The sequence below is a fragment of the Crotalus tigris genome, unplaced genomic scaffold (assembly GCF_016545835.1).
Source record: "Crotalus tigris isolate CLP2741 ecotype Arizona unplaced genomic scaffold, ASM1654583v1 scf7180000018125.1543573, whole genome shotgun sequence".
Lineage (NCBI taxonomy): Eukaryota > Metazoa > Chordata > Lepidosauria > Squamata > Viperidae > Crotalus > Crotalus tigris.
Window position 1 is genome coordinate 631,461 of NW_024096837.1, and position 27,310 is coordinate 658,770.

The 27,310-nt window shown below is 36.6% G+C and overlaps 1 protein-coding gene across 1 annotated transcript in view; it reads left to right on the plus strand.

Annotated features, from left to right (window-relative positions):
- IARS1 (isoleucyl-tRNA synthetase 1) overlaps nt 1-27,310 on the plus strand; it is an 80,168-nt gene that overhangs the window by 11,058 nt on the left and 41,800 nt on the right. The window contains exons 7-16 of the mRNA XM_039348239.1: nt 4,702-4,849; nt 7,333-7,420; nt 8,546-8,606; nt 8,822-8,917; nt 10,137-10,259; nt 10,787-10,878; nt 14,944-15,042; nt 23,664-23,790; nt 24,735-24,808; nt 26,481-26,675. Coding sequence (XP_039204173.1) covers nt 4,702-4,849; nt 7,333-7,420; nt 8,546-8,606; nt 8,822-8,917; nt 10,137-10,259; nt 10,787-10,878; nt 14,944-15,042; nt 23,664-23,790; nt 24,735-24,808; nt 26,481-26,675 — 1,103 coding nt within the window. The remainder of the gene's footprint in view (nt 1-4,701; nt 4,850-7,332; nt 7,421-8,545; nt 8,607-8,821; nt 8,918-10,136; nt 10,260-10,786; nt 10,879-14,943; nt 15,043-23,663; nt 23,791-24,734; nt 24,809-26,480; nt 26,676-27,310) is intronic.

Below are 27,310 nucleotides of genomic sequence, written 5' to 3' on the forward strand. Positions count from 1 at the left end.
GCCTGACTTTTTTTTTTTAAAAAAAATTGAATGGGAATACAGGTATGGCATATTCAAACCAAAATGCCAATGTTTAGCTGCACCTTTATTTAAAACAATGCCTCAGGGTGCCCCAGAGGCCTTATTAGAGAACATTATTAAAGTGCTGCAACCCAGTGATTTGTTTAGAAGTATGCCTATTCATTTATGAAGAAATAAAGATAAATGTAAGGTGAACAGAAAGAGTATAACAAGCTAAAACGGGTGCTAGAAAACATGTTTTACAACTGGTTGTGAGAAGCTGCCTGTCGTGACAGCCATTTTGTGAATTTGAACTGTCCGCTCATGGTAGATCTGCCTTTCTTCAGATGGAAGTTGTCTACAAATATTCATAACATGCATATCTGTTCACCTTACATTTATCTTTATTTCTTCCCAGTGGTTGGGAATATCTTATTCTATGATTTTTTTTACTATGTCTGTATGTATAACTTTTATGTATAACTTATATAAACTTCTATTTGCCTTTTCTATCTCACTTTTTTTATCACTCACAGCTCACAGCTTTTCTTGACGCAAAGAGCAGAGAAAGTAAAGTCCTTTTCTCCTCTGCCTAAGTTACAATTGCTCCAATTTTGCTGCCAGCCCGCATTCTCTAGGCTTTTTTGGCTAGGTGTTGGTTGCCTCCATCCTGAACTGTTATTGGGATGTTGGCATTTCTCAATTTCTGGCTAAGAGAGGGGAAAATTGGGTATAGAAACTCTTGGCTGGCTTTTGGTACTTCTGTAGAAGTTGGCATGGATGCCAGGCTCTGCTTGTCTGCTCATTTGGGGGTTATCTGTACTTCTGTCCCAGCTCTTGTTTCTTTATGTGCCTGTGCTGCTTGCTCTGGTCTCATCCCTTAGCAAGCTGAATGTATCTTTTGATATGTTCAGGTCTCCCCTACAACTTTTGCTGGCAAAAGTTGACTATTCCTCTTCTCTCTCAACATATGAGATACACAGCATCTCCTTCTGACATACCCACCTCCAGATCTGGAAGGCTTTTCTTGTAATAAGTGGAGAACAGGCAGAGACCAGCTAACTCAGCAAGTCCTGGAGGGAAAGAAAAGAAAAATGAAACATGAAACCGCTGGGTGAGATCATTCGGCGACACGGGGTGAGGTATCATCAGTATGCGGATGATACCCAATTATACATTTCCACCCCGTGTCCTTTCAGTGAAGCAGTCGACGTGATGTGCCGGTGCCTGGAAGATGTGAGGGTCTGGATGGGGGTGAACAGGCTTAGACTCAACCCTGACAAGACCGAGTGGCTCTGGGTCCTGCCTCCCAAAGGCCAACTGGATGGTCCATCTTTAGTCCTGGGGGGGGGCAAATTTACCTCCCTCAGTGCAGGCACGCAACTTGGGTGTCCTCCTGGACTCGCAGCTAAATCTGGAACAACATCTATCGGCTGTGGCCAGGGGGACCTTTGCACAGGTTCGCCTAGTGCACCAGTTGCGGCCTTATTTGGACCGGGAGGCTTTACTCCCAGTCACTCATGCCCTTGTCACCTCAAGACTGGATTACTGTAACGCGCTCTACATGGGGCTACCCTTGAAGAGCGTTCGGAGACTGCAGTTGGTTCAGAACGCAGTCGCAAGAGCGATTGTGGGGGCGCCAAGGTACGCCCACGTGTCACCTATCCTCCGCGAGCTGCACTGGCTTCCTGTGGGTCTCCGGATGCAATTCAAGGTGTTGGTTATCACCTTTAAAGCCCTTCATAGCATAGGGCCAGGTTACTTACAGGACCGCATTCTGCCGCACAGCTCCCAGAGACCAGTGAGGTCCCATCGGCCAGACAATGTCGGCTGGCGGGCCCTCGGGGAAGGGCCTTTTCTGTGGTGGCTCCGACCTGGTGGAATCAACTTCCCCCCCGAGGTTCGGACTACTCCCACCCTGCCAGCCTTTAAGAAGGCTGTTAAAACCCTCCTGTTCCGGCAGGCCTGGGGCTGATGTCCCCGGGGGGGCGGGGTATGATTGGACTCGCGGTATGACTGCTTTATTTTATTGTTTTATCATTGTTTTAACTTTGTACGCCGCCCTGAGTCCTTTGGGATTGGGCGGCATATAAACACTGAAAATAAAATAAATAAATAATAATAAAAAAGGGAAGAAAGGGCTCACCTGATTGCTGCCAGGTTTTTCTTCCATGAAATTGCAAAAGGAGTTATTTAGCAAGCTTGTGATGTGTTTGACCTTCCCAAAATGAGTTATTCAGTACCTTCTCGTTTTTTCCCCCTCAAAGCGGCTTTTGTTTGAATACAATGTGCACAAATGACTATTGTCTTATTTTGACACACTCTGTGTTCTTGAAAACTGGCTTATTTTGGAAAGAGACATGTGAAGAGAAAAAATACTATAGCTCATAGATACACTACAAAAGCGGCCTTTATTGTGCAGTATGCCCAATAAATGCCCAACAATACTTGGTTTTTTTCTTAAATCAATCAAAGTAGCGGGCAGCATACCGCATTGCTGAGAAGCACATACAATTGGAAATCATATAACAATCAGAAAAATATATTGGTGTCTTGGTTGTTGATTTTGCTTTGAGCTCACAGAAACCTCTTAAGGAAATCCTGAACTCTGCCATGAATAGCTTCAGTTTCAAATACAATTTCTCAAATTAACATACAAAGAGTTAGTTTGGTATAATGATTAAGGTGCCAGTGTAGAAACCAGGAGATGTGAGTTCTAGTTCTGCATAGGCATAAAAGCCGTCTGAGTGACTTTGGGGCCAGTCACTCTTATCCCAACTCGCCTCACAGGGTTATTGTGGGGAAAATAGGAGGAAGGAGGAGTATTATGTATATTCACTGCCTTGAGTTAGTTATAAAAATCAAGGTGAGATAAAAAAAAATAAAATAAAATGATGTACAGCCAGAATCAGGAAGAATCAGCAAGATGACAAAATTCAAAGGAGAAAAGGACTTCTTTTTTTTTTTTAAAGTGTGGAAGAAGGAATTTCAGCAACAGCTGCCGAAGAACCTACTTTTCAGAAACCATTGCATGTGCAGAAGTTGAAGCCATGATGTAACGTGCATGCCCTTCCTTTAATGTCATGTGAAAATATGATGCTTATCCCTTGTTTGGTAAATGTTTTAAAGAAGCCATGGCTTGTTGCAACCAAATGCATTTACCTTAGATATTTTTATTATTATTATTAAATGTATTTGCTGCCCATCTCACAGTTTAAGGTGATCTGAGCAGCCTACGTGTTAACTGCAGCTTGCAAGCCTGAGAAAAGTCACAGCTGCTTTAAAGGAATTGCAGACAAGTGAGAGTTTTGCATTTTTCATGCAATGAACATTTTTGCCTTTGTAGAGCTCCAGTGCTTTTATTTTGGCCACATTTAAGATCTGATATAAATGATAGAGATGCTGGACAAATTTGGATTTTGGCCAAATGTTTTTTCCTCTGCCAGTTTTACTTGTTGGTATTGGTACAGAGATTTTAATTTGAAGAATTTTTAATTATTGTGATTAGGAGAAACATACTCTCGATTTCTCAGTGTTGCATTAAATCAGGGGTGTCAAACTGCCGGCCCGTGGCCTGGATGCGTCATCTGGAAGCCATGCCCACTCCATTGCTGGCAATGGCAAAATAGTCCTGATATGTCTTGCGATGTCACGTGATGTTGCGAGTTTGACATGTCTGCATTAGATCAAGAACAGAAAACATGCAATTTGCAAAAGGAGAACATTGTTGCTTTTGTAATAAACTTATTCACTTATTTATACCTATACGTATATGCCACCTACTTTGAAACACTTGAGTCAGATTATAAGAAAGGAAGGAAATACAAATATATAAACAACTAACATATACAGTATACAACTAATAACAAAAATCTATAAGAAACACCTACCACATAAGATTGCAAATTGCTGGAAGACATGCTATTCTAGCTAATCTCATGGCAAGAAATAAGAAAGTATTTCTTAATTCTTTTGTTGATCTGTTATAGGATTTATGGGATTAAAAAAAAACTGGTGGATTTGCAGCTCAAGTTGGTAATTTAAAAATAAAAAGAAAATGCGTGAAAGAAATGTATTAGAAAAAGTAGTAGACCTTCAAAGCAAGAGTTTGGGGTTTTATTATATCTTGGTATATGATCTACATTCATTTTGAGGTGGGGTTTTGGGTTATATGCTTTTCTTGACATTTCAGGAATTCAGAAAATGTTTTCCAAACCCCAATTCTAATTGCTAGGGACTCTGAAATAGTAGGAAGTGTTTACAAAATTATTTGAATAATAATGGATCAGTTTTTGATTCAGGATTAAACACAAAAAATGCTTGCAAAAATCTATTTTAGATACATAGGAATAGTCACTGATTTTGAAACTACGCATTAAGATTTCTTGGATTTATGTTGTAGATCAGATTTAAATCAATGCAAACTTCTATGCCTGTAACTTAAATTATTATTTTTGCTTCCAGTTTGAAAATTCTGTCAATATTTAGACAATTAACATAGAAGGTTTTTATTTTACCACAGAGCCATCGATTGAATGCACTTTTTAAAATTTTGTTTGCCTTTGATGTGATTCATGAATAGTCATGAATAATGAAAATATTATTGATTGTAACAATACCTTTTTCTTTGTTATTTTCTGAAGTACAAAAAACTTTTTTTTTTCTGTTTGGCTTCACCTTTTCCAAATTTTTATATTGAAGGATGTTCAAGATCCCTCGGTTATTGTCACTTTTCCATTGGAAGATGATGAAAACATCTCTCTTGTTGCTTGGACAACAACTCCATGGACTCTGCCTAGCAACTTAGCCCTGTGTGTTAATCCAGATTTGCAGTATGTGAAAGTGAAAGGCAAGTGTAAAACATGAGATGGCATATAATTATTGGTTTCTTCTAGTATATACAAATGATATCTTTACTTGAAAAAATATCCTACTTAGTTCAATGGATGTTGATCATCAAGTAAGAGAGTATAAGATTCTAGATGCTGTATTAAGGGCAGTAGCTTAACAATCCAGTGGAATGTGGAATTTTGAAATATATTACACTTAAAAATTACAGTATAGTTGTTTCAAGTTTGAAATGGACTGTTCCAACCTTACCAGCATTCAGATGCTATGCTGACTATTCTGGAAATACTCTAAACTAGAAATGGCCCTGTTTCTAATTTGAGATAGGTGTTTCAAACTTAAAATATGGTTGTTTTGAGTTTGGAACACCTGGAATGATTGGAACAGCCCTGGGATATTTCTAATAAAGTCAGTATTACTATTTAAATCCATTGATTTTAAAATGTTTTTCGTCCTTTCTTTCATGGATGGCTGTACTCCATCAAAGGATATAGTTACTGTTTGACAGGAGGAAAGGCTGTTTATAGGCACATAAATAAGTAGCTAACTTCAAGACTGATTGACTTTATATATTTGCTCTGCATTCTTCATTTAACACTCTTTCTCTGAGGAACTGCTAGCTGATAATCATAATAAACCTAAGAAAAGTAGAAAATTAGTAATAGTTATATAAAGTGGTTTCCTTCAACACATTCTGATTGACCTGTTCATTCAGATGGCATTGTGATGACACAAAGGGAGAAAAGAACTTTGACTTCTTGTCAAGTACGGTTATTTTTTTGTCCATTAAATGCATTGAACAAAACAGTGAATAGCTGATACTCAACATTTTCCTTTGCTGAATCCTGTAATTCATTTTTATGGATAATTTCAAGTACATGGAAATTATAACTCAAGAATAAGCAGAAAAAAATAAACCTCCCATAATCAGTTTTAGAATGCATATAATTGAGGAATCTAGACATACAAGTGTTGAGGACAGTTTCAAATTGCAAAAATGAGAAAAAGTGTTCGTATTTGAAGAGCAATGCTTGTATTATAGAAATTTAAAGCATTTCACTTTTAAGCTTTGGTCAAAGTTGGCCAAGTTTAAGGCCACTCCCCTGTTCTTTTATACTTGGAGGAAATACCATCAATTTCTACAGGTGGAAATACCTAATTAGCCTTGGTTAATCTTGAAAACTACTGCAGAGTTGAATCTGGTTAATACTTGGATGGGTGACCACCAGAGGGCCAGAAATGGATTTCTAAAAATATTTCAGAGGAAACATAGCAAATCACTTGTGTCCTCTTGCCAATTACTGCATGAATTGAGCTTGCTTCAAAGGAAACTAAGAATATAGTAAAGCAATCATAGGGAATAATTAAAAAAATATTCAGTTCTCAGATCAGCTGTTATCTTGGCTTTCTTGAGTTTACATCTGAAATTTTCTTGTCCTACTTTTCTTTGTTGCTTGAATCCCACCAATAGTCTGGCTTTCTCAACTGCTAATTCTTCATCGTATTTCAAGCACATCCTATATAAGTGCTCCCTAGAAGTGTTAATATAATTTCAATATTTTTAAAGCAATGTTTTTCAAACATCAATTTTAAGATGTGTGGACTTCAGCTCTCAGCATGCTGGTTAGGTAATTCTGGGAATTGAGGTCCACACCTTAAAACTGGCAAATTTGAAAAACATTGATTTAAAGGAAACAGGTTTTCCTGATAAATACACATTCAGTGATTTCAATGTACTGCATTGCATTCAGAGTGTTGCTATACCTTGACTTCTATCCAGTGGCTTTTCTGAAGGGAGGAAACAACAAGGACTCAATCCTGGTTAATGAATTAAAGAAGTCACCAACAAAAGCCTCATTCATGTGCTGCAGGCATGTAGAGAAAGCCATTGTTAAGGTTCATTATGTCAGATGTCATGGCTGATTTGTATATCGGCCCTAAATAGTGGTTTTTGATTAAGGAATAGCTAATACACCATTCACAGCTTTTAATATCAAACTATACCACAGTAGTGTTTCTTTTTCCAAAACTGGCTGCATTGATTGTATTTAGTCAACTGTGTATCAAAGATGAGCTACTTTTTAGCAACAAATTCGAATTTGAAAACATGGTTTGAAGGTATTACTCATATTAACCATGACATATAGAACTATCTTGGATTATTTCTGCTTTAGTCCTCCCAGCCAACTTCTCAGTTCATAGAGGTGAAGACAAGGGTAGCTAAACATAAAAGAAAAACAAACTAGGTATTGTCTGAACAAGCAAGATAAACTTAAAGTTTTTGGTCATACCTGAAATAGAATAAAGATAAATTCTTGCTTAAGTTTAAATACAAATAAAATCCTGATGTCAGTATTTACACTTCCATTTTTTTTGTTGCCAGTCTGGGATTTAGTAGTATTCCATTATTAACATTAACATTGCAAATTTATATTGCTATTTCTATTATAGTGTGGAAACTGAATCTTTATCATTTTTTTCCAGACCAAAATACTGGGAAAAAATTCATATTGATGGAAGCTAGATTGGCATCTGTCTACAAATCTGAAAGTGAATATGAAGTACTTGACAGGCAAGCCAATAGATATTATATGCTTTTTAAATCGTGCAATTTAAAATAATTGCTATGAAAAAGGCAAGAGAAGCAAAAAGTAATGTTTTACCTGCTCTGTAATGAAAGTACATGTATGTTCTGTATTCTCTCAAAGGATTTGATATTCAGAATTGAGTTTGCATTAACTTGGAAATTTTATCTGTAGCAAAGTGCTGACTTCACTTTATGTGTCTGCTATCAATCGTGTTAAAGTGTTGAAATTTCTTTTGGAAACGAAATAGGAACTGTAGTGTCTGCAGCAGCAATTAAACTTGTTGCTTTCATCAAATCCTGGTACTTGCTCTTACAGATGGATCAGATTTCAGCATGTGATTAATCTCTGTCATTCTGAACCATCTCTCCCCCCCCCCCCATGCAGGTCAGATGCTGCTGAATATAGTTGAAGGGATCTACAGTTTTGATTCTATCTTCAATTCTCTTGTGGATCTATCTTGTTCTCTTTGGGACAACGTTTCTTTTAACCCTAACTCTAACCCTAACCCTAATCTTAATGAAGGAGTCTTAGGTACTATCTATTAAAGCAAAGTGAAACACCCCCTGCTTGTAAAGAATAACAACGGCACTATTCAGTTTTTCCTTCCCAGTTATTCTTTTCTGGTATTTACAAGACAAAATTGGGATGTAATCTAATTTTTAAAAAAAGGAAAAAAAGAATAAAAGGAAATCTGCATCAAACAGAGCTCTGAGTTTCCTCTATCTGCCATCTTCGTTCTTTTTTTGCTTTGTATTGTTTTCTTGTGTTAATGTTTTTAGCAGTTGTTAACGGTTATACTGAGAACATATCAATTTAATAACTAAGTAAATGTTAAAAAATGCTACTAAGTTATCTGCTAAAAGTACTGCACTCATATTTCATTTTTGGATTTCACAAATATTTAAATGAGCTAAAGAGCAGTTATTTTACTTTAAAGCATGTATCTGTTTTATATGTGTATGTATATGTATATGTGGATATATAAATGTCCATTTTATTATAATTCTTATTTGATGGTTTGATGTTCTCTTTTTGCAGAAAAGCATTTATAAATAATGGAAAGACTTAAAAGTTGTAAACGACAACTAATTTGACATTCTGTATTTCAGGTTTCCTGGAGTTACACTAAAAGGAAAGAAATACAAGCCTCTTTTCAATTATTTTATAAAGGTAAAGTACTTTAATGGTTAATCATTTGCTATTTCTAATGACATAGCTAAATATCTAGAAGAACCCATATTTAAAAAAAAGCTAGAATTACATTTGCAGCAAGGAAGAGACAGAGAGAGATGAAGAAATCAGGATCTTGACATTCTGTAATATTTTCACATCTTTTCCATATTGTTATTTTCTACATTTTGAAAACTCCTGAATTTTTCTTCCAGTGCAGAGAAAATGGTGCTTTTTCTGTAGTGACTGACAACTATGTGAAGGAAGAAGAAGGTACAGGAGTTGTACATCAAGCTCCTTACTTTGGTGCTGTAAGTTTAGAATTGCTGATGACTTTATTGTAGCTCTCCTTCTGGTACTTCCTTATTGAGATTCAGAATTTCTTTTTGAACTATTAAATTCTAACATGTTCTGTACAACTCTTTTCTATCTTGTACTGATACTGTACAAAAAGTATCCATATTTATATTAGATAAATATATGCTTATATGTCATTGAGACTCAGCCTCTTTTAAGAAATGCTTGTGGTTGGGACTTTCATTATGAGTGACTCGGGATCTATACTCCTTGTTGATTACTAGGAACCAAGTAGCAATGGGATGTGTAAAGAAATAGGGTGGATGTAATGCTGGAAGCGGGGAAAGAAAGAGAAGAGGACAACTAACAGCATGATGGATAGTCAGTTGCAGTGGTAATTGGTGCATAATTGGAATATCTGAAGGATCAGATCATCAGAAAATCTTACGTTGTTGCTAGGAATCAACAGCTGCTTGTGAGACATTTAATCAGTCACTCAGTTAATCAATTTTGTATTACCTGGTACATAGGCCACGGGTGGATTTTTGGTAGAGGGCATTTGCATAGAATAATATAGAATGTAACTGTTGATCTGCTGTGTATTTTCAAATACAATGGTCAGATGCTGTACCCTGTGTGCCTTACATATGCATGTCACGAAGGGAAAAATGCCTGGGATATTTAGAAGGGATGTTTCTTATTCTCTTGATACATAGAAAGCTATCTTAAATTAGTTTATCTAGTTTTATCACTGAGCTCTTGGTTCTGCTTTTTAAATAGCGCTGGGAACCCAGGTCAGCTTTGTTATTATTAATCCATTCCAGAATATAGGTATAATGAAAATCTCAGGATCGTTTAATGCATTTTTTGAAAACTATGCTTTTACATAGTAAGCTAAAACTAAGCAAAATATAAAATGTTTCAGTGTAAACAGTTGTGGCTTCATTAAAAAAAAAAACTTGTGACAAGTTACTGACACATCAAGTCACCATTTGACACTGCACCGGAAAAGTGATAAATGTGCATGTGGAATCAATTCTTGGTATAATTAAATATTAAATATATAGAACAAAACAAAAAACATTTTGGTTCTACAAAATAATTTCACAATGTAAATACAACATTACCTATGAGAGTATTGGAGAATTTAGTTAGCATTCTGAACTATAAAAGTCTTATCTCAAAAGCCAAAACCAAAAATCTCAGTTATTTTGTATTCCTTTAATCTTATAGGATGATTATAGAGTCTGCATGGATTTTAATATTATTCAGAAGGATTCAGTGCCTGTTTGTCCTGTTGATGCTTCAGGATGTTTCACAGCAGAAGTGACAGACTTTTCTGGACAGTACGTCAAGGTTAGTGATCCTGAATAAGTTAGGAATTTTGCTTGAAAAATTCATCTATAATCTTCTGTGTTTTCATATTTAGGTTTCATATCCTAGTTCCGTTCTAAATGACCAGGTCTTGGAGTCTCTTGCTCTTGAGACAAACTACCAGATCTATCTGCTATGCAACAATAGTTTCATAAATGATCCTGTACATTTACAAAATTTGCACATAATGTTTCTTTTTGGCCTAGTGGGATGTTTAAATTCATTCACAGTGATGTCAATGATTTTAAACCATTATATAGCATGTATGAGCCCAAACACTTTGTGAGGAAATAGTTGGGTGAGATATAGTTCAGTTTACCTGCCTTCAAAAAGTTGAATCAGTTTTAAAGTGTCTGTTTTTCAGAATTTGATTTTTTCAACATAGTACTATCTTTCAATAAGTCTCAGAAATACTGCGTATTACAGTGGAAATAGCTACCAATTTACAAATTACTTTTTTCTGTGAGATACCTTGGCTTGATGTTAAACTTAACAACTTGTTTTGTTAGGATGCTGATAAAAATATAATCAAAGTGCTAAAGGAACATGGAAGATTGGTTCATATCAGCACTTTTAAGCACAGCTATCCTTTCTGCTGGAGGTAAGAAATTTTAATGCAACACTAGCATCCTGCCTAATCACATATTTTTTGAAAAAAAAAATACTACTTTATTCTTATTCAAAAAATAAAAATTGTTTTCAAATACATGTATCCATTTGCAGGTAGAATACTAGTATAGTGTGCATGAAATGGAATGTGTGCTTTATCTCAACTTCGGATGGGGGAAATACCTTTGAGTCAATTTGCAATAGTGGTGAATATAAGCTCAGGTGTAGGATGAAGGTGAAGGTTTGTTCTCCAAGCTTGTGGGTTGAGTCAGTATTGACTCCTGGTGCCTGCCTGGACGATCCCTCCAGTTTTCTTGAAAAGGTTTTTCAGAAGTCATTTGCCATTGCTTGCTTCTTAGAGCTGAAAGTGAGGCCAATGTTATCCAACTAGCCTGATGCCTTAACCCAGGCATGTCAAACTCGCAATGTCACATGATGTCGCATAAAGTATCGTGACTTTTTCCCAATGTTGACAATGGGATGGGTGCAGTCTCAGCATGATGCATCCGGCCCGTGGGTCAGCAGTTTGACATGCCTGCCTTAACCCCTACATCCAACTGGCTCTCTTATAGTTTTATCTTAAATTGGCTACAAAATATTGCATTTCAGAGATGCCAACAGGTTTTGGGCCAGCTATAGTCTAGGCAAAGGAAAACCTAGAATGATTTAATAATAATAATAAAGTTGGGACCTTGGAGGTCATCTAGTCCAACTTCCTGCTCAGGCCGGAAACCCTATAGCATTTCAGACAAATGTGTTTATTCTTGCTTTAGCTGAAACAAAACAATCAGTTTTGAAATACCCATTTCCTATATGAAACAGAATCTTGACTGCAAAAATCTGGATGATCACATGACAGCAGCAGAGATACAAATAAAATAAAATAAAATAAAAATCAATTATTTCCAACCATTTAATGGTCATCTGGAATTTTACAGTCAGTTGATTTTAATAGCTGGAGATAAATAAACCAGAGATCATGTAAATTCTTAAATTCAAAGAATATCATCCAAACATACAATTATATAAAGTCTTTTTATACATTTAAAGTTAGATTTTTTTTTTAAAAAAATTAAAATTAAAATTGTTTTTTTAAAAATAAAGCTGGTCTCGGTCTAAACATTATGATTATTTTGGGGTTCTCATATTGCTTCAGGTTTCAAAATACTTTGAAAATACTAAACTTTCTGAATTTAATGGCATAAAAATATTGAAATGAGATCCTGATGAATAAAGCAGAGACACCATCTCCACCTGCAAACTAAACACATGGAATCTAATTTTTTACAGCGCAAATCTGATAGTGTTTGCTGTTGCCTTTTGTAGTAGACCAATCAGGGAAATACAGATATACAACCTTGGCCACTTTAGGACTTGTGGACTTCACCTCCCAGAATTCCTCAGCCAGCATGATAAATTCTGGAGTTGAAGTCCACAAGTCATAAAATAGCCAAGGTTGGGGACCCCTGTACTAACTGAAAGGAGCATGAGGGAAGGATAGATAAGCTGGCTCTGTGTTTTTGATTTCTAACACAAGAGCTAACCCTTTCAGTCAGTTACCTTCTCCAAGGCATGAGGGCTTCCTGGTAGAAAACATTACATTAATTCCAGTTATTAAAGGATAATTTTAATAAATGGTAAAAATAAAACAAACTTCCTCTTCTAAAACTACGTTCTGTGTGCTTAAACTTAGCCTTATAGATATGCTGTCTCCCTCCATCTTGGTATTTAAGGACTTTTCATTTTATCCTGGTTGATTGACAAAACAAAACAAAAAAAACCCGTGCAATTTCTTCTTTCTGGTACAATAGAAAAAAAAAGAGCTGCTGATGCCTAAGAGAGAAGAGGTCCTGCAAAAATAAAATAAAAAAAACTATTACTCCCTCCCTTCACAGCTTCCAGCACTGATGTTCTAAATGTAAATTGCATGTACATTCTCAATACTCAGTGGCATACCGAGGAAAAGAACAGTGATGAGTCATGCACACACTCTTGCTGATCAAAACAACTCTTCTTTTTCTATTTGCATTACTAAAGAAAAGTGCAGAAAACAGAATCAGGGAAAAAAAACAGGTTCTTTGTAGTCTTTGTAGCACAATGTACCATAGAAAGCCACAGTGAGCCCATCGAGCTGAACAGGACAACTGGTGTAGATTTTCACATTTTTAAATTTATTCTGATTCCTCCACAAACAAAAGAGCACAACATACACAATGAAAACAGATGAATAGAGACATTAAAGTCAAACATGCTTACTGTGTTAATGATGGCTCGGTCAATGTACAGTAGATGTGCATGGGCATTCTGTGCCTCTGAAGGTTACCTTTTCACTTCATCAATATCCTGAATCTAGGCATCCAAAGGAAACAAGACTATGCATGTGCATGGCACAAATACTGTAAACCAACAGACTGACCAAATTAACAGATGCTGGAATTTTTGCAATTGTATCACTTGCGTGCACACACAGAAACTTTTAATGTACTGTTGCTCTCCTTGGGTTTCCTATTTAACATTATCATGAAACCGCTGGGTGAGATCATCTTGTCAGCATGGGGTCAAGTATGATCAGCATGTATCTCAGCTCTGACTCTCAAGTAATGCCTTTGAGGCATTTTTCTCCAGTGTCTAGAGATTATGTGGGTCTGGATATGGAAGAATAGGATTTGCTGTGAGTTTTAATGTGAGGTTTCCACCCCCCTTCTCCCAAAAAAATCTAATGGATTTTTCATCATTGATTCTGAATGGGGTACCACTCCTGCAGGGAGAGTTGGAGTGCAATTTGGGTGTTGTCCTGGACATGTGGTTTCTGTTCACAAAAGCCGTGGCTAGGAAAACATTTGTAATACAGCTTGTGTACCAGTTTTGCCTAGATCAGGAGGTACAGCTCATGGTCAGGCATGCCTTAGTCCCCTCTCATTTGGGCTATTGTCACATATTCTACATAGGCCTGGCTTTAAAGAGCATTTGGAAGCCTCAGCTGGCCTGGTGTGCAGTGAAATGTGCTGCCTAGGGCATCTATGAGCTGCACTGGCTTTCAAAGAGGTTAGGGCAATTATTTAGATAATTATTTTGTTCTATCATCTGCTTGATGCCCAGAATTCCTTTGAGGATGCGTGTCCTTATAAATATGCTAAAAGAATAAATATTTGCTTTGGAGGTGTGTGCACTATTGGTGTATCAGGGTCACCATTGTCACTGTATGCAATGGATTTCTTGCCTTCAATTCTTGGACTGCTAAAAGAGGGAAATAGTCTGACTGCCTAAAGTGTCAATGTGACCATTTCTTGCTTGCTTACCATCTCCTCTCCCCATCACTGTCCCTTTCTCTTATCCTTAGACAGACACAAAATGATTATCAGAATGACTGCAGAGCCAGTTCTATTAGTGGGGAGGTTTGAACAATCTTGTTGGTGGGATAGAATGCAAAATTAAACATTCCAATGATGAGGAACTGAAAAGAAGGACAGGAAAAGCTGGGTTTTTCTAACTCATCCCCAATTTAGTTTACTCATATTTTTCTCTTTGCAAGGTTCATTCTTTTGCCTGCAATATTTATTGCTTCTGCTTCCAGTATACAAGTTTCATTACTCATTTAAAAAAAGGTTCAGAATTATTCATGAGACAAGAGGCAACTTAAGAGCTTTTTGTCATTCATGCCCACCTAGTAATAACATGTAATGCGAATGGAACTGAAGATAATCATGGGCAAGACATAGAAAACTGGGAAACTGAGGTCGGTATATGCGTTGCAATAAAATTAAGACAGCTGTAGCTAAATATATTTGTCTGCAAGGTATAAAAATACATGAATAATATTTCTAAGGTTAGTATAAAACCTTTTGATAGATTTCACTAAAAGAGTATCTGATGATGTACTAAAACATTTTTATATCAGCAATTTAGTTAGATTTGGGTGCAACAGATTCAATAACATTCCATTCAAAATCACTTGGAGTCTATCCATTAACTTTTAGATGGAAACCAAATACGGTCATTCAGACTGCAGGATAATTAAAAAAAAACCACCTTGTTTTGTCTATTCAATTTCTTTCAGGTCAGATACACCTCTGATATACAAAGCAGTTCCAAGCTGGTTTGTTCGTGTGGAACACATGGTGGAAAAATTGCTGGAAAACAACTCTCAATGTTATTGGTACTGTGATCTATTCTTTTTTTTCTGTTTAACAATGAATTGCTGAAATATCTAGTTAATCTAAAGTCTGGTTGCAGTCAGATACCCGTTTAAAGATATATTGCCAGTGGTTCATTATGATAAGCTCACAAAGTACCCAGATGTCATTCTTTGGTTTTTAGCTCATGTTTTATTTCCTTTCATCTTGTTTTTCTGCCTTAATTAGTATAATGTGTTCTAAGTCATAAAAATCTTTTAACAAAATCACAGTTCTCCAAAGGTGATGACATTACACCAGGCTTTATTCTTTTAAGGTCTGAGGATAATTCTGTGTTGGCATGGTGTTCATTGATTTCCCCCACCCTGATATTCTTATGAGTGTGCTTTTTAATTGTTTTTTAGCAGGAATTTTAAAAGGGTTTAAGTGATGCATTTTGGTATCGGTTCTCTGTCCTTCATTCCTTTTAAATTTCCTACATAGATTAGAAATAATATCTGTACAGACTTAATATATCCATCAACATGCATTATTTATTTTTAAAACTATTCACGTATTGACAAAACTGATTCTGAAGAAGGAAAGCGGTGCATTAATCAATAGATAATGCTGAGTTCATAAAGGCCACCCTATAGCTCTTCAAAGATGGTTCCTGTGAGAGATTGTCGGGAGAGTAGAGAAAGACTGGACATAAAGATAAATGAAAGATTTGGTCAGTTTCATAATATCACCTTGATATTCTGATGAATGCTAGGATGTTAAGAATTGCTTTATAGTGTGATGGATGGTACATAACTTTAATAAATGGTCATATTCCCCCAAATAAATAGGCATTTGACATTTCTGAAGTCAGTCTTATTTAAAAAGAATTAGAATGAGTTTCAGGTTTAGACAACATCTAAGGCAGTGATGGCGAACCTTTTAGAGACTGAGTGCCCAAACTGCAACCCAAAACCCACTTACGCATCACCGGGTGCCGGGTGGGTGTAGCCCATTGGGTGGCTGTGGCTGCGGTGGTAACTGGGTGGGACTAAAAAGTTCAATCAATCAATTCCAACTTTGCAAGATCTTTTTTTCCCTGCGAGAAGTTGAAATTGACTGATTGATTGAACCTTTTTTTTTTTTTTTTGCACACGGCGGCAGAGGCCTAAAGTGAAAAGGTTTTATAAAACCCAGCTGAAGGCCTAGGACTGGGGCAACAGCGCGCATGCCCACAGAGAGGGCTCTGAGTGCCGCCTCTGGCACCCGTGCATAGGTTCGCCACCACTGATCTAAGGTAATAGTTTCCCTTGACCAGTCATGTCCATCTCTGGAGGGGGGGTGCTCATCTCTGTTTCTTAGCTGGAGTGAGCTAGCATTGTCCAAAGACTTTTCTGTGGTCATGTGGCCAGGATGACTATACACAAAAATGCATGGAATGGCTGTTACCTTCCCACCAAAGTGGTACCTATTTATCTACTTGCATTTTGCATACTTTCAAATTGCTAGGTTGGTGGGAGCTGGGGCAAGTAATGGAGCGCACCCTGTCATGCAGCACTCAGGTCTAGAATCCAGCCTATTAGCTTTAACTGCTGAGCCACCATGGCTCCAGACAACAATTACAATACCACAAACCATTTTTTGTTCTGGAAGATTTATGTTTTGGGAAATAAGGAACCTTCCCCCCAAAATCCAAATTGGAACATTGTGGGAGAAAAAAACAACATAGGTTCTAGGGAATGCTTGGACATTCTGAGTCTGCAATCTGCACACAGTGAATCAACATTCATGCGTTAAGTTAATAGGGAGGGTTTTTCTCTCTCCCCAAAATACTTTCATGATATTGCATCCTGTGGAACAATATAAAACTTGCTTTCTTCCCCTCCCTTTTTTTTACATGGCAGTCAGTGGCATGGGAATGTAATATGTGTATATTACCAAGTGAATTTAAACTTTGCCTTATTTTAATTTTGTGCAGTTGAATTCTTGACTTGGGAAAGCCCAGTAGGATGTCTTTTAACAAGCTTTGTAAAAATCTATCTTTGTTTTGACAATTCATAATTTAATAAAAAAAGTGTACGCTATTCATCAAAAATATGAGAAATAAATAAAGGCAGTAGTTTTACTGACTAGAACTTGTTCAGTGATATCTTGCTGTTCAAATCTTATAGCATAATGCTTGTTTTGGATCTGGAAAAATAATGGAAGAAGATCAAATTGCAGTTTCTTTATGCTTCATGACATTAAGGAAGAAGGATTTTTTTATATAAACTTTTTATTCAGCTAAATTTAAATAAATCCTTTGTGTCAACTTTTACTCACTAGCTTATGATAAAGATGAACGACTAAGATTTTATAAAGTATCCATAGAAAATAAAGCCTTTCATACTGACTGCAGTGCTAATGTGCTAACGGGAAAAATAATAGTACTAAACTATCTTGTATGTTAATTGGCATCTATGTCACATTTTAAGGTTTGAAAATATTCTCTGTTGGCAAGTGATATTTTTGTCATTAAGGCCTTAATTAATGAGCATCTATTTTTATGAGATATGTACAATTATATCTATTTGGTTATGATTTGGGAGCTACTTTGATCAGAAAAGACTAATTTCCACATTTTAATTTTAATATGATATTTTTAGATGTGTTTTATGTTTAAACATTCATTTTAAATGTGTGTATATTGATGTTTGGACTAGATGTCATCACATTTTTTGTGAATGCTCAAAATGTCTACAATTTGTTCCACTTTGGCACCATGTAAAGATACAAGGCTATTGTCTGTTAATTCAGTCAAGATGCTTGAGTAATTTGCTGTGTTCTAAATATAAAAACTCTGGAGGACGAAAGACTTCTGGATTTTGTCAATCTTTGGAATTTATTATGATACTTGCATTGACTATAGAATAATTACTGATTGTTGGGACTTAATGTCTCTTAGAATCCTTTTTATTCCTTATAGGCGTTTTTCTCTGAGGAACTAGGCTGAATATGATTTGGCAAATTTTATAACATAATTAAATTGCTAATTAGCTTTTAATGAGATAACTTAATACTAATATATTTTTGAACTGACATATTTTAAAATTTAGGAATAATTGATCTTAAACTATGACAAACTATGAACTTCTGATCATTTAAAAATGAATAAATGTAAGTTCTAGTAATAAGCTACTGCATTGTTATAAAATTATTTTTATATTGATTTAGGAATTTGTTAACTAAAATCAAGATTCCAATTAACTACTAACTAGAAGGAACAAAGTGCAACTTGTCTGTAATCTTAAGTTAAATAGAACTGTCAAAGAGAAAGAACCAAAAATAATTTCTTTAAAATGGTGAGTTTAAGCAATTCGAATAAACACATTGGAATATATAAAATGAGAAATGATATACAAATGCTTTACATAAATAGTGCTTATTTTATAAATGACACATCTCTGAAGTTCTGTTTCCTTATCCATAAGAACAACTGTGCCTACAATTCTAAAATTTTAAGGAAGACATTGATGGAGCAAGGCAACAAACAGATAAATTTGGGTTAAGCCCATACAAAGATAGAGACTTATGAAACAACTAAGACTGGCATCTCCTAAGTCACAAAAAGATAAAAGAGGAAGAAAAGGTTATTCAGACTTGCAAGGTTCCATTACTATAGCCACTCTAATCAGAATAATTTTAGGTTTATGCAGCATCTTGTCTACCATGAAGGACTGAGAGATTTTCAGCCTAGTGCCCACGGGCTCTGAGATATCTCAATAGCCAACAGTATGGCTGCCCACTCTCGTTTTAAAAGTTTCTTGTAATTTTTTCTTAAAATGAAGCTACCATTCTCCAGAGCAAAGTGTCATCTCCAGTATTTTTCTCTCCAAAAATGCCTGTGAGTTAATAGTTATTCTTAGAAAACAAAAATGACAACTGGTGGCAGTTCACTCCTTTACTTGAAATTGCGCCTTTCTTCCCAGAAAAGAAAAGCTAAGCATAAATTGAAGCTGCCAAAGGGCTTGGAAAAAAAAAAGACAAAAAGGGACAGGCACTTTAGTTGACCTACTGATTAATGGGTGTTTTTCCATTGGATCTGCTGTCCATTAGAATCATTTTGTGAAAGGGCAAACTTCTCCAATAGCATCTGTTTGGGAGAGTTGTTATAAAATGTTCTCAGCTTCCTAGATGTGCCATTATCTGAGAAAGGTTAGAGTTCTGTAATGTGATTTATTTAAATTGGGCTTCCTGTATTTTTAGCCAACATGCCTCCCTTTAATGCAGTTTAAATGTATGTACCTCCTCTAAAAATCCAAAGACCAAAATGAACACAAACCAGGAAAAAAATACAGTGAAACTTTGGGAAAAGTGGATTTATTGTAACAACGTACAACTAAAATGTTCTTCACACCTTGGATTCTGTTGGCACCTCCTTAAGGTCCAAAATAAGTTGTAAGTGATGAGTTGACTAATAGGGACCCCACCAACTGAGTGCAGATTGAACTGGACAGATTTTATGTTCCAATACTTTAGAACTGATTATACTGTTCCAAAAGGACACTTTGTAAGCAAGCCATAACAAGACTGTAAAACTAGATGGCAGTATATAATAATTACTTTTCTAAAGTATCTCCTGGTGGGATATAAAACCAGAAGTGCTCATAAATTCTTTATATATGTCCCCACAGGGCTAAGAAACTTGCAAAATTTGATCAGTAAATATAAGTCCTTTTTTAAAACTGTTTTCTTGTTTGGTTGGCTAATTATTGTAAAAAGTAAACTATACAGTAACCATAATTATTTGATAAGGTAATTTTTTTTGTTTAATCTATTGTATTCTGTATAAATGTGACTCATATTTCATTATACTTATCTACACAAAGTCTGTGTCTAAAGGCAATCTGCTTGTGAGTGACAACTACAATCGGGTCTTCAATCCATTGAATAAATGGAGCCATATATTTATCTTTCCAATGCTACAATGTCAGATTTTTATCCATAGTAAGGGTACAGCAAATCAGTTTACATTGTCTAGTTGTCAAATTTCATATACTAGGTATATAATTCAAAAACATATCTGATTCCTGGCAGGTTTACAAGTGGGCCAGACTTTGAGATTTCCCAAGAGTTCTTGTGAGTTTATGATCCTTCTGGGATTTCATGTTGTAGGCTCCGGAGCTTCTTATTTTAAGATCCAAATGGTATTTGGAAAAAGGGAGAAAAGATATAAGAGAGAGTTGAATGGTTGTCACTGTCAGTCTTGTATGCAGGGATTCTCTTGCTCATTATTATAAGGGTTTGCCTGTCCATTTCTCCTATTTGCATGTCTTCTGAAACATTTTTTGCCCATACAGTATATAATATATATATTAAAGGTTGCTCAGGGTTGAACTAGTGCAGGGGTGTCAAACTGCCGGCTCACGGGCTCAATGTGTCACAATGAAACTGCGCCCACCTGATTGCCGGCGATGGGGAAAAAAGCTCCGATATGTCGCGCGGTGTTACTTGGCATCGTGAGTTTGACATGTCTGAACTAGTGCGTTCATGGTGTTTTCTGGGTTTGGTTGTTTTCCTGCAGGTATTTCATTATCAGGCTAGGTAACATTTTGTATCAGAAGAGTTTGGTCTCATGCTAGTTGCTTCTGACATTGTTTGATCTAGCCCTTAAAAGTCAAGGTAATATTCCTGGGTATGGTGAGAGAGAGATGAAAGACCTGGAAAAATATATTCAGTGAGTTAGTAGGTGGCTAAGTTGATGCAGCTTGTTAAACCAGGTTAACAAAATACAGTGGCTACATTCATTTAATGGCTGTGCCCAAACAAAACCATGTTACTACGGTTAATAGCCATGATATGATGGCCAGGTTCATACCATGCAATCACACCATGCTGCACTGCAAACTACACAGCCTTATTTCAGTTTAGTCTAGTATGTAGTGGATGAACGAGATGGAAAGAATCAAATTATTCATGTGATTTCATTACGTCTGAGAATAACTGATAGAAGTTACTATAATAATTGTATAAATCAGGGTTTATAGATAAGAATACCACACGTGAAATGCAGGTTGGAAGGTTTCATGGATGATACCCAGCTGTACTTTTTCTTATTAAACCTCGCTATGGCAGTGGATATATGCGTCAATAATTTGAAATTGGTAATAGACTAGATCAGCCCTTACAAGCGATAATCAACCTCTATTGAAAGATCTAGCCCTAAATTTTAAAGCACAATTGATTTTTTTAAAAAAGCTCTGTTAAGATAGAACAGATGCATGTTCTAAGAGAGCCCTTTGGGATGGGTGAAACAAGTTGCATTTTGAAAATGCTCTAGAAACTTTAGCTGGCTGAAAATGAGTCTGGAAAAATAATTAGCTGGGAATGGCTGTAATAATCATGTCATGGTGTGGATTTTCATTGGGTTTTTTTTTTTGATGCTGGTGGGACTTTGTATCCAGGTATGTCTTTGTATATTAAATCCCTTTTGATTGTTTCTAGAGAACAGCCTACATGGTTGCTGGGAGTTGAAAACAGCTTGATAATACATAATCAATTGATCAGAGAATAGCAATCTATTCTTTACAGTGCCTGATGGGGAATTTCTCTATGTTTTATGTTGCAGCTGTTCAAGAGTTTTCTCTTTGAGCAGGGTATACAATTGCTATATATTTTGCTTAATATTTTTGTGTTGTACTCAATGCTTGATTTAAAAAATAAGGATGTTCAAACTCTGAAAAAATATAAACCATGTTGTGAAATAATATATAATTTTGCTTATATTGTTTCCTTTCTGAATTTGTACTTAGCAAATTGAATTGGAATATTTTTATATACTCAAAAAGGAAGATGCCACCCATCCATATCTTGAAGTAGAAAGCTATTGTATGAAACAGCAAGGTTGCAAAGTTCATTTTTCACATTAGTGGTGTGCTCATTTACTCTTTTATCCTAATTCATTATTCCATTTGTGATTTTAAACATTCTCCTAAGGACAGCATTAAGAGTGCAACTGTAATAAGTTCATGCTCTAAAATCTTTGAAGACAATTACATTCTCTTAGGGCATGAATATGGTCAGAAACCTGATTTTTTAAATTGCTTGAATCATCTAATACAATTATATGCGTGCAGATAGACATGCACACACCTACCAACAGAATTTTAATATTTAATATACGTACAGCTCCTAACCTAAATTCTATAGAAAAATCAAGAAAATGTGCAGCATTTTAAACCCTTATTTTATAAAATGAAATGTCGAATGAATTCTTGTCCAAGAAAACTAAATATTACTATTTAATATTATTTGAATATATATTCATTGAATATATTCATATAATATTCATTGAAAAATGGGGTTTTTTAAGAGATAAAAATAAACATTCAGGCATGCATTAAGAAACTTGCATAGGGTCACTGAGCAGGTTACAGAACAAGATCACGCTTACCAATGAAAAAAATGAGATGTACAAGAACAACAAATAGGGCATTGGAATAATGCTTCTTAGGGGCCAGAATCAAGATTGGCAATGTCCTAAAGCAAGGAGATACTGGGAACAGATAAGGAGATGGTTACAGGAGATAACAGGAGAACAAATTGAATTTAAAGCTGAATTATTTTTATTAGGAATAATTAATCAAAAGATAAAGAAGCAACTCCAATATATTATTGTACACATAGTAAGAGCAGCACGTATTGTCTATGTGCAGTGCTGGAAACTTGAAAATATACCAGCTAATGATATGATTATCCATAAGATATTAGAACAGCGGTTCTCAACCTGTGGGTCGCGACCCCATTTGGGGTCGAACGACCATTTCACGGGGGTCGCCAAACAACGCGATCCGCCATTTTTTTCTCAGCCAGCGCAGGGGCGGCACCGCGCATGCGCGCCGCACAGGGGGTGGCGCAGGGGGCGGCACCGCACATGCGCACCGCACAGGGGGTGGCGCCACGCATGTGCGCTGCGCAGGGGGCCGCCGCGCAGGGGGGCCGCCGCGCACGCGCGCCACGCAGGGGCAGCACATGGGGCAGCGCCATGCATGCGTGCCGCACAAGGAGGCGCCGTCGCGCATGCGTGCCGCGCAGGGGGCGCTGCCGCGCATGCGCGCCGCCTGCTCATGACCGGGGTCGCCGGTCTAAAAAGATTGAGAAGCACTGTATTAGAATGTGCTGGGATGTATAAGCTTACGCTAGAAATGAAAGGCAAGGAAGAAACAGAATTTTATGAGGTATGAGATAAGTGGTATAATTAGTTAGAACAGAGAAATAAAAATGTATAGCAACAAATGTAAATAACTGTAAGAGATACATGACACAGTACTGTTAAAAAAATAAAAAATGTTTATCGTTTTGTAAATTGGAAAAATGAAATATATTTTTTTTTAAAAAAAGAAACTAGGATAGGCCACTGAGTAGATTATACCAACGAAAAAATGATATGTACAAGAACAACAAATAGGGCATTGGAATAATGCTCCTTAGGGGCCAGAATCAAGGTTGGTAGAAATGTAAGTCTTAATGGCTGAGGATGTTGGGATGAGATTTCATTAGGAGTAGGAGAGAAGATTTCTCCTGACAGTTAACTATGGTTTAAATGAGCAGAAAATGTCAATCAACCCGGTTGAGAATGTACACATAACCATGCATAAATAAGAATTTTTTTGTTTTAAATGATTAGGGTTCCTGACTTTGTGAGAGAGAAGCGGTTTGGCAACTGGTTGAGAGATGCACGGGACTGGGCTATTTCACGAAATCGTTATTGGGGAACACCTATTCCTTTGTGGGTCAGTGATGATTTTGAAGAGGTATGTAAAAAAGGCTATACAAGAACGAACTTTAGTATGATCTTTAGGTTATCCTTATGAACTAAATAACTTGATTTTATATTTTATATTTATATTTTATATATTTTACATTTTATATATTTTATATAAGTATAAATATACTTTATATTTCTTGCTCGTGTTCAGAGATGAGATTCCTGTTGATTTGTATTAGTATAAATTGTTTGGACTTGAAGGACCCATTTTATAAAGATAGGCAATCGAACTGTAAGTGGCTTTTGGGGCCCTTAATTTCTGAGTCTTGCCTGAGGATAGGCTCTTTTGCAACAGGAGATTTCTGCTAATATCTTAGCCAGCCTTTGTCAATGCAGACTGTCAGTACAGGTAGTTCTCGAGTCCTTGAGCCTAAAATTACTATTGCTAACAAGACATTTGTTAAGTGAATTTTGCCCCATTTTATGACTTTATTTGCCACAGTTGTTAAGTGAATCACTGCAGTTGATAAGTAGCTTGATTGTTAAGTGAATCTAGTTTCCCCATTGACCTTGCTTGTCAGAGAATTGCAAAAGGTGATCACATGACTCTGGGACACTGCAACTGTCAAAGATATGAGTCAGTTGATAAGCATCTGAATTTTGTTCACATGAGTGTGGGGATGCTGCAGGAGTCGTAAGTGTGAAAAACGGTCATAAGTCACATTTTTCAGTGCTGTTGTGACTTTGAACGGTCACTAAATGAACCGTTGTAAGTCTAGGATTACCTGTATAATTCTCGTTTAAAGGATGCAGCATTGGATTTTTAAAAATGATGTTTTCAGATTTAAAATTAAACACACATTTAAAACATACTGGTGTTAAACTGATGACATCAGTTCCTATTTTGCAATCATTGCTTTTGCTTTAAATTTAGAGAACTTTTTATTTTTTAAAAAATCAATAAATATGCAATATATTGAATGTTGACAGGTGGTTTGTATTGGGTCTGTAGCAGAACTGGAAGAACTATCAGGAGTGAAAATCACTGATCTCCACAGAGAAAGGTTAGTGATTATTGTAGAAGCAAGTAAAGATTCATCAAGTTTATCACTTGTTCATTTTGAATCATTATTTAAAAAAAAACCCCACAACCTTCACTACGGAACATATATGGACCATCATGTATGACTCACCCTTGGTGTGTCCTTTTATCAGTTTGGATGTACTGGTGGAGAAAGTGTTTCAAGTGTTTGAAAATAATCGTTCTCGTGCTCTTGTACAGTACAAATGAATAAGAATTTGTAGGGAGATGGGCAAGATTAAAAACTTTCCCCCTTCCTCCAGAAGTTACGTCTGCACTGCTTCCTTCTTGCTAATTACAGTCTTACTGGTGTTGGAATTGCTGCTGTCACTATAGAAGAAAAGTTAGTATCCGTATCAGTGGACGAGAGTGGAAGGTTTGGACTCCCTTTCCATAGGTTTTCCATAAATTGGTATTGTAGGAGGAAGAAGCAGCTTTTGTCTACTCCCATGGTTATTTGATAATAAGGGATGTGGAAAAGTAAGTTTATAGATTCAAAAAACAACTGTATGCTGTGATTGCATCTACCTGTCCTTCGTCTTATGTGGTCCTTATTACCAACCATTCAGAGGGGACAATATGGCCTTCCTCCCAAAAATGGTTGCCTGCTTCTGTTTTAGATCAGCCGAGTCAATATTGGGTAGCATATAGTAATTAGCTGCTGCAGTAGTGGATTCCTTCACTGGGCAGTGGATGAGACCAGATCATCTGAAAAATGCCTTCCAAACTCTTGCACTCTATGATTAATTCATTGCCAGTCTACAACACTTGCATGAAGTCTGCTTCTACCTTCAAATAAATTCAAACAAGCAGAGTGCGAGAAATGCTTAGAATTGCACCTCAAAAATAAATATTTCAATCTTTGGCTATTTTTCTGACAAAACCTGTATAATAATATCCTGATAGTGGACCACTCATAATTATTATTGGATGACAGATTGATTCTGGGCCTGAGTTGAACTGTGTAAGATTGCACAGGGGAGAACTTCTCATGAAATATAAAAAGAGACGATTCAGTGAGAAGCATTGTTTATTTCTAGTATGAATGAGCTAGCATGGTAACTTTCAGTGATCATTCCTGTTCAAGCCTCACAAACAGGAATGAATTGGTGTGTTGCAACAAAAGTCATATTAAGAAAAAGTCTTAAGGGTTGAAATCTGGGGATAAATTCATAGCTCAGAAAGTCAAAAGGAACTAGGAACTTGAAGCTAGCACAATACAGATCAGGAAAGAGAGAATTTGACAAAGAGCAAACCTAAAAGGAGTCATCCTATTGCAAGAAGCCCTAGCCTTGATTGATTAAGGAAGTTGATGCTTTTTCCTCTTAAGGAGTCCCACAAACTCTGCTGCTCAGCTCTTTTCAAGTGTTGCCTTGCATTAGGGCTGACTTTACGGATTGTCATGCCATTATTTATTTATTTATTAAAATTAAATAACACGGTTTTCAATGAATTGATTCACAGCTTTTTTCCGCAAAAACAAACATCAACAGTATGAATAATACAATATCTGTGTTAATTGAAACAATAAAACCATCGAAACTGACAGTATCTGTACACTAGAGAAAAATGTTATGAGAAAGTTCTACTGAGGGCTACATTACTACTTTTGAAATAAATATCAGTTACTGGATTATTACTATTTTTTTCTTTAGTGTTGATCACATAACTATCCCTTCATGCTGTGGCAAAGGTGTCTTACATCGTGTTTCAGAAGTGTTCGACTGCTGGTTTGAAAGTGGAAGTATGCCTTATGCCCAAGTCCATTATCCGTTTGAGAATAAGAGAGAATTTGAAGAAACATTTCCTGCTGATTTCATAGCTGAAGGCATTGACCAAACCAGAGGATGGTAACAGTTTTATTATTTATTCCACACAAGACTTTATAAATGTAGTAGAGAATTCTTATCTTAAAATAGCACTGCTTCGATCCTGAATCTAAGACAACATTTTCAAAAGGAAGTATAAATAAATAAATAATAATATAAATAATAATATCAAAACATCTGTGGTGTAAACACCAATTGCATTGACAAAATCACTGGTCAGTTGCAAAAAGCAGCTTTGTAGCTTAACTTAATAATAATAATAAAGTTGGAAGAGACCTTGGAGGTCATCTAGTCCAGTGATGGCGAAACTTTTAGAGACTGAATGCCCAAAAACTGGCCCCGCCCCTGCCCACCCCCGCTCTGCCCCCCCCATCCCTCGCCCTGCCTGCCCACAGGACCACTCACCGCCTCCAAGGCCCGCCGCAGATCACCCAGGCAGCCCAGTAGCGCTATGGCGGCTACACCCTCTGCCCGCGCCCTGCAGCATCAACTGCATGATGGGGTGTGAGGGCAGAGTCTTGTCTATGCTGCTTAGCTGCCATGTCCTTGGCTGCGCTGCTCCGTGTGGGCCATGCTCGAGGGCGAGTCTCCTTCAGGGGGGCTGCTGGAGAGGAGGGGGTCGGGGAGGCAAGGCTCGGGCAACGGCACGTGTGGCC